We start from the raw sequence: 13842 nt of genomic DNA on the forward strand, positions 1-13842 counted from the left end.
CACACTGTCATAAACCCAAAGTCTTACACAAAAATGACACTTTCTTTAGTCACTAGTACACTGGGGGTGGGTTAAGCCTTATATACAGGTAACCAGAGGATGGAAATTGTGCTTACAGGTTTCGCCTTGGACAATCTGTGACTGCGCAGACGCTTTCTAGTGTTAGTGAAGTAATACACTTAAGATGACACATCTCCGGATGTATACACTCTGTTTTAGAGGTGCCGGGGTCGGCTTATTTTTAGGTAGGGGGGAACTGTAGTGTCCCAGAACATCATTCTGGACCCCTCCATAATTGTCATACATGTATGTCTTATGTAGATGTACTGTGCAGAACTGTCATGTCTATTTTCTGTATGTGTGTTGCACAGCTGCAGCGCCTGAAGGGTTAACCGCCATAAAATCCTTGCCTGGCAGTTTTGCTGCTGAATGTATCTTTCTGTGTCATGTGGTACAAGTGAGGAGATAAATGGGGGTGTCTGGGAGCGGGAAGGGTTGTTGATGATCTTCCATCTGCCCATGCTGTTGGAGGACCCACAGTGAATCAAGGAAGCACCTTCAGCTTCCCTGTATCGAAAATAGAAGAAGTTGTAGCTGAGGATTCTCCCTGATCAGCTGAAGAACCAGCAGGGGGGGCAGTGACACACCTCTGGTTTCTTTGCATCTAATATGGAAGAGACGGAGAGAGACAGCCTTACCGCATGGGAGTGAATGACTGGAGGGACTTACCCATTAACCCCCGTTCCCCATTAAACAAAGACACCATACGACTATATGCTGGCATATTGTGGGTAGGCCACAGCCTTTATTAAACTGTATAAAACCTTTTAACGAATCCTCTATTTTTCTCCTTCCATGCCAAAAAATAAAAATGTCCGATTCTAACGTCGTAAAACTGAGGCGTAAGAAGGCCCCTCTCGGCCTGAAAAAGCCCTTCCATTTCTTGCTGGCATGGAAGTCCTCAAATTCCGCCTACCGGCTGTGACAACTTCCTGTAACATTAATCCCATCACCCCTCTAATAATTCTCTTCATCCCCCCCCCTCAGCTCAGAGGGCGGGTGGGCGGGCGTCTTCACTCTTCTTCTCCCGGTCCAGAATGATCTTCCTCTTCCTTCTTCTTCCTCTAACCCTGCTAACTCCACCCCTAACCCCTGGTCACTTCCTTTCTTCCTGACCCCTCCCCTCCAGTCCTCAGCATCTTCGCCAGTAAGCTTTGCTGCTATCTAGACTGGAGGGACTTACCCATTAACCCCCGTTCCCCATTAAACAAAGACACCATACGACTATATGCTGGCATATTGTGGGTAGGCCACAGCCTTTATTAAACTGTATAAAACCTTTTAACGAATCCTCTATTTTTCTCCTTCCATGCCAAAAAATAAAAATGTCCGATTCTAACGTCGTAAAACTGAGGCGTAAGAAGGCCCCTCTCGGCCTGAAAAAGCCCTTCCATTTCTTGCTGGCATGGAAGTCCTCAAATTCCGCCACGAAGGATGCAGCATATTACTATGCTGCACTCCGCCCCCCACATGCCAGCAAAAGAGCCGACTCTACCCCATCCTGCAACCTAGATAAAAAGGTATCTAGCCCTATGTCGCTAAGATGCACTCCGTCACCTCGCATCATCCCGCGCTCTCTTCTCTCCAGCTCCCAATGACGTATTGCTATCCCACCTAACGCTCGCACATGCTTTGATATCCTAAAATTGACAGTCTTCCTTACTCTCTCGATGGCTTCATTATCTCTTGCCTCTCTCCAAATTCTTCTGGCCACGATATCTGACCAAACAATTACGACCTTCTTAAAAAATTCCTTGAAACGAAAAATGTCCGCTTTCATCAATGCTATCAACTCCGCCACCTTTATCTTCCCAAGGTCATTTCCACCAGCGTGAATAACTAATATCACTCTGTCATTCTTCCAGCTGCTGATTTTTAAAACCTCCTGGAGCAGCCTGGGCCATTGTAATCCTCTAATACCAAGCCAACGCACTGGCACATTAAGGCCTAAATTCACGCCAATGGGCCTATTTCTGGCTCTCTTTTCCGCCCAGTATACATAGGAGTGGCCCACCACCCATACTGTCCAATCCGACACTGTGGATAAAATAAAAGAACAAAACCAAAGCAGAAATCGCAACACCATAAACAATATTATAGAACTCTCAGATTTGGCCGAACCTATGACCGATAAGCATCTGATTTCCAACGACCCACCTTCTTAACCCCCTCGATACCCATGCCACACGCAAAAGCGGACGTCGCAGCTCCGATCCTAAACGAATGTGATCCGAATTCCAAGGGGTTAAGGCCTAGCATTCTAATGCTATTCCGCATGACTGCCGTAAATTGGTATTTAGTTAGGGGAAAACCCGACGCATGGCACAAAAACGGACCAGTCCCACAGTGTCTCTTGGCGAACTCCTTTACCAGTAACACCGGGCACCACTTTGTCCCCAATTTTCCCACTCTAATCCATTCTCCCATCCCGTATATGTCTGTCTTTGATCTTCTGACACCTATCTTAATACAGTCTTTGTCAATTACCACGTCTGAGAAAAACAGCCCCCCGGGCTTTGACTTGCACGCCGATACTAACTCCCCGATGCGTAATGCGGCAAAAAAGGCGATGGAAAAAGCCGCGCGAAAAAGCTCTGCTTCGGAAGCATCTGTGCAGACCGACTCCACCACGTTGAGAATAGCGTTTAATAACTCGAACGTGATAGGGCGCCTGCCGTCCTTGGTCACCCTGTCCTTCTTCCACCCTTTTATTATTTGCCCAAAAACGAAGTCCTTCGTCACGTCTCTTGTCCCGTGTAAGCGCAACAAAAATGCTATGGCCGATAGTCGTTTTTTCGCCGCATCCGCTGAAGACCCGCTTTTACGCATCGCGGACAGGACATCTAATGTCACCGCCCTTGCTCTTTCTTCTGTTGGAAAAATTCCACCCGCCGCTGCTAACCATTCTTTCCATACTTTGTTATATCGGTTCCATGTGGTACTTGTTACTGACGCTTTAACGAGAGCTAACAGCTCTCCTCTATCACTTCCCACAAGAAAGCAGGGCAACATACCCCCTCGACCTCCGCCGTCGGGTGCAGCTCCCTGAAATGTGACATCTGAAAACGAGAAAGAGCATCAGCAGTAGCATTCAAATATCCTGGTACATGTCTCGCTTTAAACTTAACATTGTGCTGTAAACACCGTAAGATCAAATGGCGTAATGCTGCCAGCACCAACGTTGAGGATGACGATTGCTTGTTGACCATTTGCACCACCGATTGATTATCTGACCAAAAGCAAATATTACCGTTGGCCAACCTCTGGCCCCATATTTCCATTGCCACCACCAAAGGGAAAATCTCCAATAACGCTGTGTTCTTTATCCATTTTCTTTCAATCCATGTATCCGGCCATGCAGCACAACACCATTGATCACCCAATATTACTCCGAATCCGTATGAACCAGCTGCATCCGATACCAAGCCGATCTCTTCATTCTGCTTCTCCTCCTCCAGACATATTACTTGACCGTTAAATGAACTCAGAAAAACTCTCCATATGTGCAGGTCTGATCTCATCCCTTTTGTCACCCTGACAAAATGATGGGGTTCCTTTACCCCTTTCGTTGCTAGTGACAACCGCCGGGAAAAGGCTCGCCCCATCGGAATGACCCTGCACGCGAAATTCAACAACCCTAACAATACTTGAAGTTGGTGCAGTGTAACCTTCCGAGAACTGCCCACCAACTCCACGACTTGGCGCAAACGCGCCACTTTTTCATCCGGCAAGTGGAAAGTCATTTCCTCCGTGTCGATTTCTATGCCTAAAAAACCGAGCCTCGATGCGGGGCCAACCGTCTTCTCATCCGACAAGGGGACCCCGGCTTTTTTCATCAAACTACGAAACGACGAAAGTAAAAACTCGCAGGCCGTCGAATTTGCCTGACCAACAAAAAGAAAATCATCCAAATAATGCGATACCGATGAGATGCCCGTCTCCACTCTTAACATCCATTCCAAGAATGAACTAAAAACCTCAAAATAATAACAGGAGATAGAGCAACCCATCGGTAGGCACATGTCCACAAAAAACTGGTCCTCGATGCTGCATCCCAGCAGATGAAAACACTGCGGATGCACCGGCAGGAGCCGGAAGGCCGATTCAATATCGGCCTTTGCCAACCAAGCGCCTTTACCTGCCTGTCTAACTAATGCAACCGCGCAGTCGAAAGACGCATATGACACCGCCGCTTGCTCTTTTGATATTCCGTCGTTGACTGATTCACCCGACGGATAGGATAGGTGATGGATAAGTCTGAACTTGCCAGCTTCCTTCTTCGGTACCAGTCCCAACGGGGAAACCCGCAAGTTCACGAAAGGCGGTTCCCGAAATGGGCCCGCCATTCGACCCAATTCTACCTCCTTCAGCAACTTCTCCATCACCAACTGCTTATTATCGCGAGCGGACTTTAAATTCTGGCAAAAAGACGCCGACGAAACTGGGGAATGCGGGATAAAGAAACCTTCAGCAAACCCCGCTCTAAGCAGGTTTGCTTCCAGTCTCCGTGGGTACCGGTCGAGCCACGGCTCCAGGTACTGGACGCTCACCGGCGTTCGCCCCTGTGCCGGGAACTCCCGTCGCTCGTTGGCGTCGGAAACAACGCAACGCCGTGTGCGAACCTCCGCAGACCGAGCATTCGTGCCGAAATTTGCACGATGCGTAAAAACGGCAGTGGCCTTCGTTGAAGGCCCAGCAAGAACCGGACGGTTTTGGGGCCGCAGCAGCCTGCTGTCCGCTGGCTCCTGCGGCCGATCCTTGAAAGCTATGTTTTACGGGTTTCTGCGCCAGGATCAACTGGATCCAAACGTCTGTCGCCTTTGACGCCCAACTGATCTGCTGTGAACCCGAAATTCTGCGACGAAAATCTTCGTCGTATCGCCACCAAGCCGATCCCCCGTGCAACTTATATGCACTGTGGATCGTGTTGATGTACACGAGCAATTCCGGGCCCTTCTGCGGCTGCTGCTTGCACACTACATGTGCCAAAATCAAAAAGGCCTGTAGCCAATTCCCAAATGTTTTGGCTACTTTGGGTTTTTTCTCGCTCCCACGTTCAGTGAACCTTTCCCTGTCAACTGACACGTGTTCGACTGATAACAGCGACCATATATCCACATAGTTACCATTTATAATTTTTGATACCACTTCGTTCTCCAGCCCCGCATCCAACGGGGCTACTCCACAAAACAGCGAGTCTGCTAATTTCAGACCCTCGCTCACCCCTGCCACCGAGGGCAGGCACCTTTGTCCTTGTGCTGGACCACCAACCTCGGGCGAGGCCGCCCTCCCCGGTTTATCATAGGACACTAGAAGCCCTTTATCCATATCATATTTATCCACCAAGGCTCTGAGAGCCACCATAAATTCATCCTTCCGGCTCGTGCCGGACACATTATCCCAAACTTTATTTAACTGAAACGACTCACCCGCCTCGTTGACCTCCGGCATAGCCAAGGGAACGTTAGGGGCGGGCAGTGATGTTTGTTGGTACTCCCGTGCGTATCGTGCCGTGCCACTTTCTTGGGGGACACGCCGGCTCCTCGGGCTCCTTGACATTGTAGCCCCGCAGGCTGACATCCTGTTACCCGGTCTGCTCCCGCGCTCTCCTTGTCTGATATCTGCAGAAGAAGCCGGTGACCGTGAAAACAAATTCCTCATGACCTGCATCTCCACCTCTCGGTTGCTCTGCCCTTCCCTCCAAGTCACCGCTTCTGCCTGATCACCCCGTACGAATCTGCTCCTCCTCGTCTCCTCTCGTTCTGCTGAAGATGATGAGCAGCTGCGCTCCTCGCGCGCCCTAGCTGTGCGCCTGCTCCTTGCCCCCTCTAACTGCCTGCACCTATCCTGCCCTATAACTCTACCGCTGCTATGATGGGGGCGGCTTAAGCTATTGCGCGCTGCGCAATGCTCCGGGGAGTCCCTCTCTACACTGCTGCTGGATGAAACCCTGAACTCCCTGCGCCTGGCTGAAGACACAGTTGGAGGCCCCCGGCCCCCCCGCGCTATGGCGCGAAAATTCGCCGCCTCTTCTTCGCTGTCTGCCGGCCTGCTCCGCGCTGGTGGGCGAAAATACGCTGATTTTCCGCTCCCGGCGCCCGCCCCATACCGCGCTGTGGTGCGAACTGTCGCTGCTTTTGAGCGATGAAATGATCGCCCCTTCCGCGCAGTAGCGCGAAAATCGTCCACCTCCTCTATTCTGGTCGCTGCCCCCCCCCTATCCCCCCCTAAGTGCTGGTGGCGAATATTCTGCCCTCTGTTTGACTGGCCTTTTTCGGTTCCCCTCCCTCCCCCCCCACTCTCCCCCCCGCTACTCGCGGCGCACGATGAGGGAGATGCACTCTCTGGCATCTCCCTCCTAACGGTCGCTGCATCTCCGCGGCCGGATCTATATCCTGTGCGCGGAACCCTACGCGCGCCTGCTGCTGCACGTGGCGAGCGCTCCGGGACCTCGCTCCTTGGGACCTCGCTCCTTGTACTGCCGTCAGCCGCGGGCATACCTCCTCCCGTGCTGGACTTACCCGACCTGGACGCTGCCGTACCTCCACGGGTAAGTGTTGTCCTCTCCGCTACCTCTGGCTCACCGACTCCCATGCGTTCTGCTGGTTCCGCCTCCTCCCTACCGCGCTGAGACCGCACGGCGCTGTTCCCTCCGAGTCGCTCCGGTCTTGGGCTGCTGTTACGTCCGCCTCTCTTCGCCACCGGGCTGGGGCTCAGACGCGCTGGCGGGTTTCTTCTCCGGGTTGGTCTTCCACGTGGCTCCTCGCTGCTGGGCAAAACCGGCTGGCTGGTGCTCGCTCCTTCTTCCGCCGCTGTCGTCCCCGAAAGGTCTTCAGCCATCTTCACGAGCCAGCTTGTGCCCTGGCTGGCCACCACGTCCTTGATCATCCGCATTAGCTCCTCCATTCTTCAGCTGTTCTGGGTCCGTCTTCACTCTTCTTCTCCCGGTCCAGAATGATCTTCCTCTTCCTTCTTCTTCCTCTAACCCTGCTAACTCCACCCCTAACCCCTGGTCACTTCCTTTCTTCCTGACCCCTCCCCTCCAGTCCTCAGCATCTTCGCCAGTAAGCTTTGCTGCTATCTAGAGCCTAAGTATTTTTTCCCCAGAAGTCCTATTCCCAGAGAGCCTTTGTAAGTAACTACCTCTTCTAGTGACTATATGTTTCCTCAAACAAGACCAGTGCCTAAGTCTACCAAACCTCTGAAAATAATCTTGTCTGTTTGATTCCTATGCGGCTGTCTGAAGTCTGGATCACCGTATAGTGGTACACCTTTAACTGACACCCATGTGTGCTGACGTCTATGAGAGCAGGGTGATAATTACTGCCATTCTGTGGCCATTGACTCATGTCAAGTTTGCTGAATAATTTTAATTTGCCTGCACTGTAAACTCTGCCTGCTGAAGTTTGTTTTACCGTGTTTAAAAGTCACTAGTAAAGTTTTACCAGGCCTCTACCGTTCCTGAGGACCCATGGTACGATACACTTGTCCAGTGTTTATTGATCCGCTGTGTATGAATGCCGGTGGGTGGAACGGTGGCATCACGAACTGACAACTACTATCCCCCTGAGCCTGAGGACTACTGGCCCTATCCCCTGCTGTGGTAGCTTCCTCCGGGAACAGTAGTTGGTAAGTGCCAATATCCGACGCAGAACGTTACAAAAGTTGGCATCTCTCACAGGACACCACTCATGTGCTAAGCCAGGGGCCCTTGTGGAAGTCCAGAGTTAGGTCCCAGTAAAGACCTGCTGCAGTGGGTCCAAGTACGATATAGACGGATGAGTAATCTGAAGGTCCATCGTCACAAATCGATTGAGCCAAAGCCAGAATCGTCTATAGAGGAAAAAGATAGCCATGTATAGACAGACTTTTCAGGGTGATCAGTGTGCAGCACTTTTCTGGCACGGCTAGTGAGAGGCTTATAGACGTAGGTCGGGAAGGATATTGTGTCTCGAGAGGACTCTGGCTTTGGTTCATAATCCCAGTCATTGTTACAAGGCTTGTTAAAAGGTCTAACATTGACTTTGCAGGAATGTTGCCTTGCAATAGGTGGCGCTGCAGAGGCAGTGTTCCATTTTCTATTTGCATATTTCCAAGAGGATCATGAATGGCCTTATAAGTCTCCTCACACCTTCTAGGTGCTTCTAAGAAGAAACCATATCTATAGGCCTCTCACTAGTCAAGCCAGAAACTGGACTGCACACTGATGAGGGATAATCACCCCAAATCAGCTAACTGTACATGGTTACCTTTTCCCTCCTAGAGAGGACTCTGGCTTTGGCTCATATTCCCAGTCATTGTTAGAAAGCTTGTTAAAAGGTCTGAGATTGAGTAGGATTGCTGCCTTCCAATAGTTGGCGCTGTAAAGGAGTTGTTCCATCTTCCCATTAACCGTAAACAAAAACATATGTCTTGAGTGCCCCGAAGTACTAAACTGCTGCTGTTTGTCCCATATAGAGAATCTTAAAGTGTCTGCTAAGATGGAATTTCACAGTTCCTTACAATTCGTGGAGCAGAAGCTGGTGGGGAAGGTTCGTATAAATTCCTTCTATGAGATGGGGTTAAATTAGAAGGAACTTAGAAGCAGATATGGAGGCTTGACCAAGGAGGTGGCAGAGGTTAACTTGGAACTAGGAAGGGGGTGGGCACAGGAAACATAAATGAAAAGGTAATGAAGATGTAGGGGTGGGGAGTGCAGAGGGCTGGGATATATCCGGACACACACTGGAGTGCAGCAGAGGAGCATCTCATCCTGGTGGAGATGACTCCATCAAGATGGACCAGGCTGATGAGGGTAGATTGGAAGGAAGAAGCCTTCCTCAGAACATTTCTCATTATTCCCGTCCTCTCCTTCATGTTGCAGACGAGTGTCTTTGCTCATCCTCAGTGCTTGGACTTCGGACCCCCTTTCAAGCCCACCGTGCACTTGGAATTTTGCTCCCAGTATCAAGATTTTGGATGCTGCGACCAAGAGAAGGATAACATCATAGCTGAGAGATACTGGTCCATCATGGACCACTATGACTACAAGGAGCAAGAGCTGTGCAAGGGATATGTCAAGGATATTTTGTGTCAGGTAATTGGTCATTTACGTTGTTTATGTTGCATCGCAGTCTGTGGTGACACCATCATTACACCTAGATGTAACAGGGCTGAATGGGGGTATAGCTAATGGCTCATGGACCCCGGTTCAAATATTCAGTGTGTCCTCTTGACACAACCTCAATTCATGGCTTCCGCCATTCAGTACCTTACAGATACATTGCTGGGTTCTAAACTGAGTCTGGGTCATTGGTTGTAATAGTGCCCTCCTTTTGCCCCCATATAGTAAAATAATACCCCTTTTGTGCTCCAACAAAGTGATAATGTTCTATAGTAATAGTGCCCCTATAATTGTCTTCACACAGAAATAATACCCATTTTGTGCCTCTTCAATGCCTCCCAAGGTAATAGTGGTCCCTCTGTGCCCCCCACAGTGTAATGGTGGTCTCTCTGTGGGGCCCTCCAATGCAAACGTGATGCCTCTGTGCCTCTACAGTGTAATAGTGGTCTCTCTATGTTCCCACACTGTAATAGTCGTCTCTCTGTGACCCTACAATATAATAATGGTTCCTCTGTGACCCAAAAATGTAATAGTGTTTCCTCTCTGTCCCCCCATGTCATAATCATGCCTCTGTGCCACCACAACGTAATAGTGCTCCCTCTGTTTCCATGTAATAGTGGTCTCTCTGTGACCCCCACAATGTAATACTGGTTCCTCTGTGACCGCACAATATAATAGTAATCCCTCTGTGCCTCTACAATGTATTAGTAGTTCCCATGTGCGTCCCTCAATTTTATAGTGGTTCCTCTGCTGCAACCTAAAGTTATAGTGGTCCACCTGTGCCCCCCACCATGTAATAATAGTTCCTATGTACATCCCACTATGTAATAATGGTGCCTCTGTGCCCCCCAAAGTTATGGTGGTCCACCTGTGCTCCCCACAATGTTTTAAGGATTTCACTGTGTCCCCTACAGCATGACTGCAACTTTACATCTAGAATGTTCTCGTTCCTTACACCGATTGGGACATGGCATTGTACGTGTGCATCCTGAATCGTCCACCCTGTCTCCTCTACATCAGTGCCTCAGAGGACTAGAGAAACCAGGGAGGAAGAGACAAGTGAGGAGGATGCAGAATGCACACACTGCCGTCCGCTGAGCATTATAAATGTATAGGTACAATCAATGACATTGTGGTGAGGGGGGCCTGGTGACCCCCCAGGCTCTGTGGCCCAGTTGCAATTGTGACCACTGCGACCCCTACAGCTACACTACTGGAGTTCACTTCATGCGCTAATTCTTTGGCTCTGCACTGCTGTAGTTTTAAAAACCTTGTACTATTGTGATCTCACCAATATTAGTTGATGGGCTGGGGTCCAGCATGATGCGACAAATTTTGCCTTAGGCCGGCTGCACACGACTGGGTCGGAATCCAGGTGTGGGATTCTGCAGCGTAATCTGATCCTGTGCCCGACTGGTGACCCTGCGTACCTGTCAGTCGTCTGAATTATCTGTGCCGGTATGGTCTGGACGTCTCGCTGTCAGACACGTGCAGTACAGATTTCCCTGTGCCATCGCTAGGCGATGATGCGGAATCCGCGACCTGTCCGCAATGCGAATTGCGGATGGACCGCGGGTCGGACGTCTTTCATTGACTTCAATGGAAGCCGTCCGTGCGGACACCGCACTAAAGTAGAGCATGCTGCGATTTTTCACAATTGATTTCCGCTTGTGTGCAGGAAAAAGCGCTTTTCAATAGCATGCTGTGGAAGGTATTTGCTGCGAAATCCGGAGGCGGATGCCCATTCCAGATTCCGTGATGCAAATCTGTCCCTAAACTAATAATCAAATATAAATCAATTATAATTAATGCCAGAACAATGTGAGTTACATAAATACAGCACTAGAACCAAGCTCAGTACATAAATACAGCACCAGAAACAATCTATTAACATAATTACAGAACCAGAACCAAGCTCAGTATATAAATAAAGCCCCAGAACCAAGCTGATTGAACAAATACAGCACCAAAACCAAGCTCATAGTGTAAATATGACAGCAAAACCAGACTCCGTACATAAATACAGCACCAGAACCAAGTTCAGTACCTAAATACAACCAAGCTGAGTACATATATACAGAACTAAAATTAATATGGCACCAAAACCATCCTAAAGGGTTTTTTCCAGCGAATACTATTAATGACCTGTCCTCAATAGGTCGTCAATAGAGTTGAGCGAACATACTCTGCTGAGCTTGATGCTCGTTCGAGTATTAGCGTACTCGATGGTGCTCGTTACTCAAACGAGCATCAAGCTGGGTTTGACCCCGCCCTGTTTGGCTCCTCCCCGCTATGATGTGCCGGTTTTGGCCCCTCCCCGCCGTAGCGCGCGCCAATGGCAAATTTTTTGGAGGAAAAAAGAAATAAAAAAAGCTTGGGACCCGGCGTCCCCACATACAAAAATGCTCGAGTCTCCCATTGTAGTCAATGGGGTTCGTTACTCAAGTAGAGCTCTCGAATTTTACGAAAAGCTCGACTCGAATAACGTGGACCCAAGCATTTGGGTGCTCGCTCATCTCTAGTCGTCAATAGTTGATTTCCTGGAATCCACTGCTCAGAATCCTCAGGTCAGCCGATTGCCAAACCCGCTGTCAGTCCAGCCGGTCCAAATATCGTCATCAGGGTTGGAGTAGGAAGACTAATAGGCGGCCTATTGTATTTAATAGGTGGCTTCACTCCCACTGATTTCAGGGAATACTTCTCCAGTGCCCCACTACTCCCTCGCCAGGAGACAGGAATGTCAAGGGAGCAACGGTTCTTTTGGAGAAGTGTAAAAGAACCAGTGCGCCCTTGATGTTCCTGTCTTCTAGCCAGAAAGTAGTGGGGCACTGGAGAAGAAGTATTATCTGAATATATATTATACTTTTTAAGGATTTTATTACCACCCCCACAGCTGCCACCAGTGTTTTTTGTTATCTGAAAAACCTCTTTAAGGACTCTTGGTTTAAAAAGTATAGTTTGTACGTGGATTGAATATTGGCTTCTGGACTTTATCGAGATTTGTGGTCAATGATTCCTAATCGAAATGGTCCCTGGTTTTAAGTGGTGACCCCAAGGTTCACTGCTGGGTTACTAGTATTCATCTTATGTATTAATAGTATAGGAGATGGGATTAATCTCACTAGTTATCTCTAGTTGTGCAGATGATGCTAAGCCGTGTAGTACAGTGCAGTCTGTGGAAGGCATAGACTGGCATAAAATTATCCCTCTACCAAGCATTGGCGAAGCCTCCTCTGGACCATACATTTAAGTTGTGGGCACCAGTTCGTAGAAAGGATGTTCTGGAGTTGGAAAAGGGACAAATAATTATCTAAAAAGGTTCTCCAAGGATCTTAGTTATGAGGAAAGATTAAAAGAGTTGCATTTACTTAGTCTTGAGAAGAGTTGTCTAAGGATGTTGCTGATTAGACTTACGTTTGATTTCCTTCCAAGGAATGTTCTCCATATGCTGCCCATTTATATGATGCTGAAGACCCCAGGACACCCCTGATGGCTCTTCCTGGTCTCTGCTTTCCATTTTGCTCAGACTTCTACTTCAACTGTAAAAGTACCATCTCACTAATGACGGACAACAAGAATCTATTAGAGTCCGCAAAAGACATAGATCAGTTTTGCCATCTTCTTGAACTTCCCGATCCAGACTATTGTTTCCCAGATGTGCTACAAAACATGGACCTGAACAACAACCTTGGAGCCGTAGTCGAAGACCAAAAAGGCTGCCTCAAAATGTGTTTGGTGGAGGTAGCCAATGGGTTGAGGAACCCGGTCTTGATGGTCCATGCGAATGATGGCTCCCATAGAATGTTTGTGGCTGAGCAGGTTGGTATAGTTTGGGTCTACTTACCCAATGGTGGACGATTAGAAGAACCTTTCCTATATATGCCAGACAGTGTGGTGTCAAGTCCGTGGCATGGAGATGAACGTGGTTTACTTGGCATGGCATTTCACCCAAAATTCCAGAAGAACGGGAAATTTTATGTTTACTACTCTATCATTGATGGCGAGTATGTGGAGAAAATCCGAATAAGTGAATTTCAAGTGTTGTCCTATGACACAAATCGGGCGGATCGAAATTCTGAAAGGTAAACAGAGCTGCATGATGAGAGTACATTCAAATCAGTGATGCTGGTGAGGTAATGATATGTGGTAATCTCCCAATGGTACAGAAGGGGGTCTTTCTGGTAGAGGTCACAACACCCACTTTAAAGTGTATGGCTTTTTGCACAATCCAATGCTCTATACATGGCTAATGCTGGCTATAAACTATAGCTGCTACCTGGCGCAGCAGCCGGGAATGTAGATAACTTCCATCCAGGATGTTAAAGGGGTCGTCTCATGTTAGGTTTCATCCTGTCATCTCAGTAATCATAGAATTGTAGAGCTGGAAGGGACCTCCAGGGTCATCAGGTCCAACTCCCTGCTCAATACAGAATCCACTAACTCATCACAGACAGATGTTTGTCCAGCCTTTGTTTGAAGACTTCCATTGAAGGGGAACTCACCACCTCCCGTGGCAACCTGTTGAACCCTCACTGACAAAAACATTTTTTTCTAATATCTAATCTATGTCTCCTCCCTTTCAGTTTCCTCCCATTGCTTCTAGTCTTTCCTTGTGCAAACGAGAATAGGGCTGATCCCTCTGCAGTGTGACAGCCCTTCAGATATTTGTAGACAGCTAT

At 48.7% G+C, this 13842-nt stretch overlaps 2 protein-coding genes across 2 annotated transcripts in view; one reads left to right on the forward strand and one right to left on the reverse strand.

The window, feature by feature from the left end:
* Window positions 1–736: 736 nt before the first annotated feature.
* Window positions 737–4442, reverse strand: LOC136620427 (uncharacterized). Its single transcript, XM_066595189.1, has 2 exons — window positions 3075–4442; window positions 737–2097 (listed from the first exon to the last, which is right to left on the reverse strand). The coding sequence occupies exons 1-2, from the start codon at window positions 4440–4442 to the stop codon at window positions 2014–2016; spliced, it is 1452 nt and encodes a 483-aa protein (XP_066451286.1). The 3' UTR covers window positions 737–2013.
* Window positions 4443–8827: 4385 nt separating this feature from the next.
* The window catches only part of HHIPL2 (HHIP like 2), a 28906-nt gene continuing 23891 nt past the window's right edge, over window positions 8828–13842 (forward strand). The window contains exons 1-2 of the mRNA XM_066595190.1: window positions 8828–9136; window positions 12596–13245. Coding sequence (XP_066451287.1) covers window positions 8849–9136; window positions 12596–13245 — 938 coding nt within the window. The 5' untranslated portion in view covers window positions 8828–8848. The remainder of the gene's footprint in view (window positions 9137–12595; window positions 13246–13842) is intronic.

This window comes from Eleutherodactylus coqui, chromosome 3 (assembly GCF_035609145.1).
Source record: "Eleutherodactylus coqui strain aEleCoq1 chromosome 3, aEleCoq1.hap1, whole genome shotgun sequence".
Taxonomy (NCBI): Eukaryota; Metazoa; Chordata; class Amphibia; order Anura; family Eleutherodactylidae; genus Eleutherodactylus; species Eleutherodactylus coqui.

Excerpts from the sequence above, each read along its gene's own strand:
- LOC136620427 (XM_066595189.1), bottom strand. The coding sequence starts at position 4,442 with ATGGAGAAGTTGCTGAAGGAGGTAGAATTGGGTCGAATGGCGGGCCCA. Across the intron at positions 2,098-3,074 it reads CGACGGCGGAGGTCGAGGGG|TGTCGGATTGGACAGTATGG; the intron begins GTATGTTGCCCT and ends TTTTATCCACAG.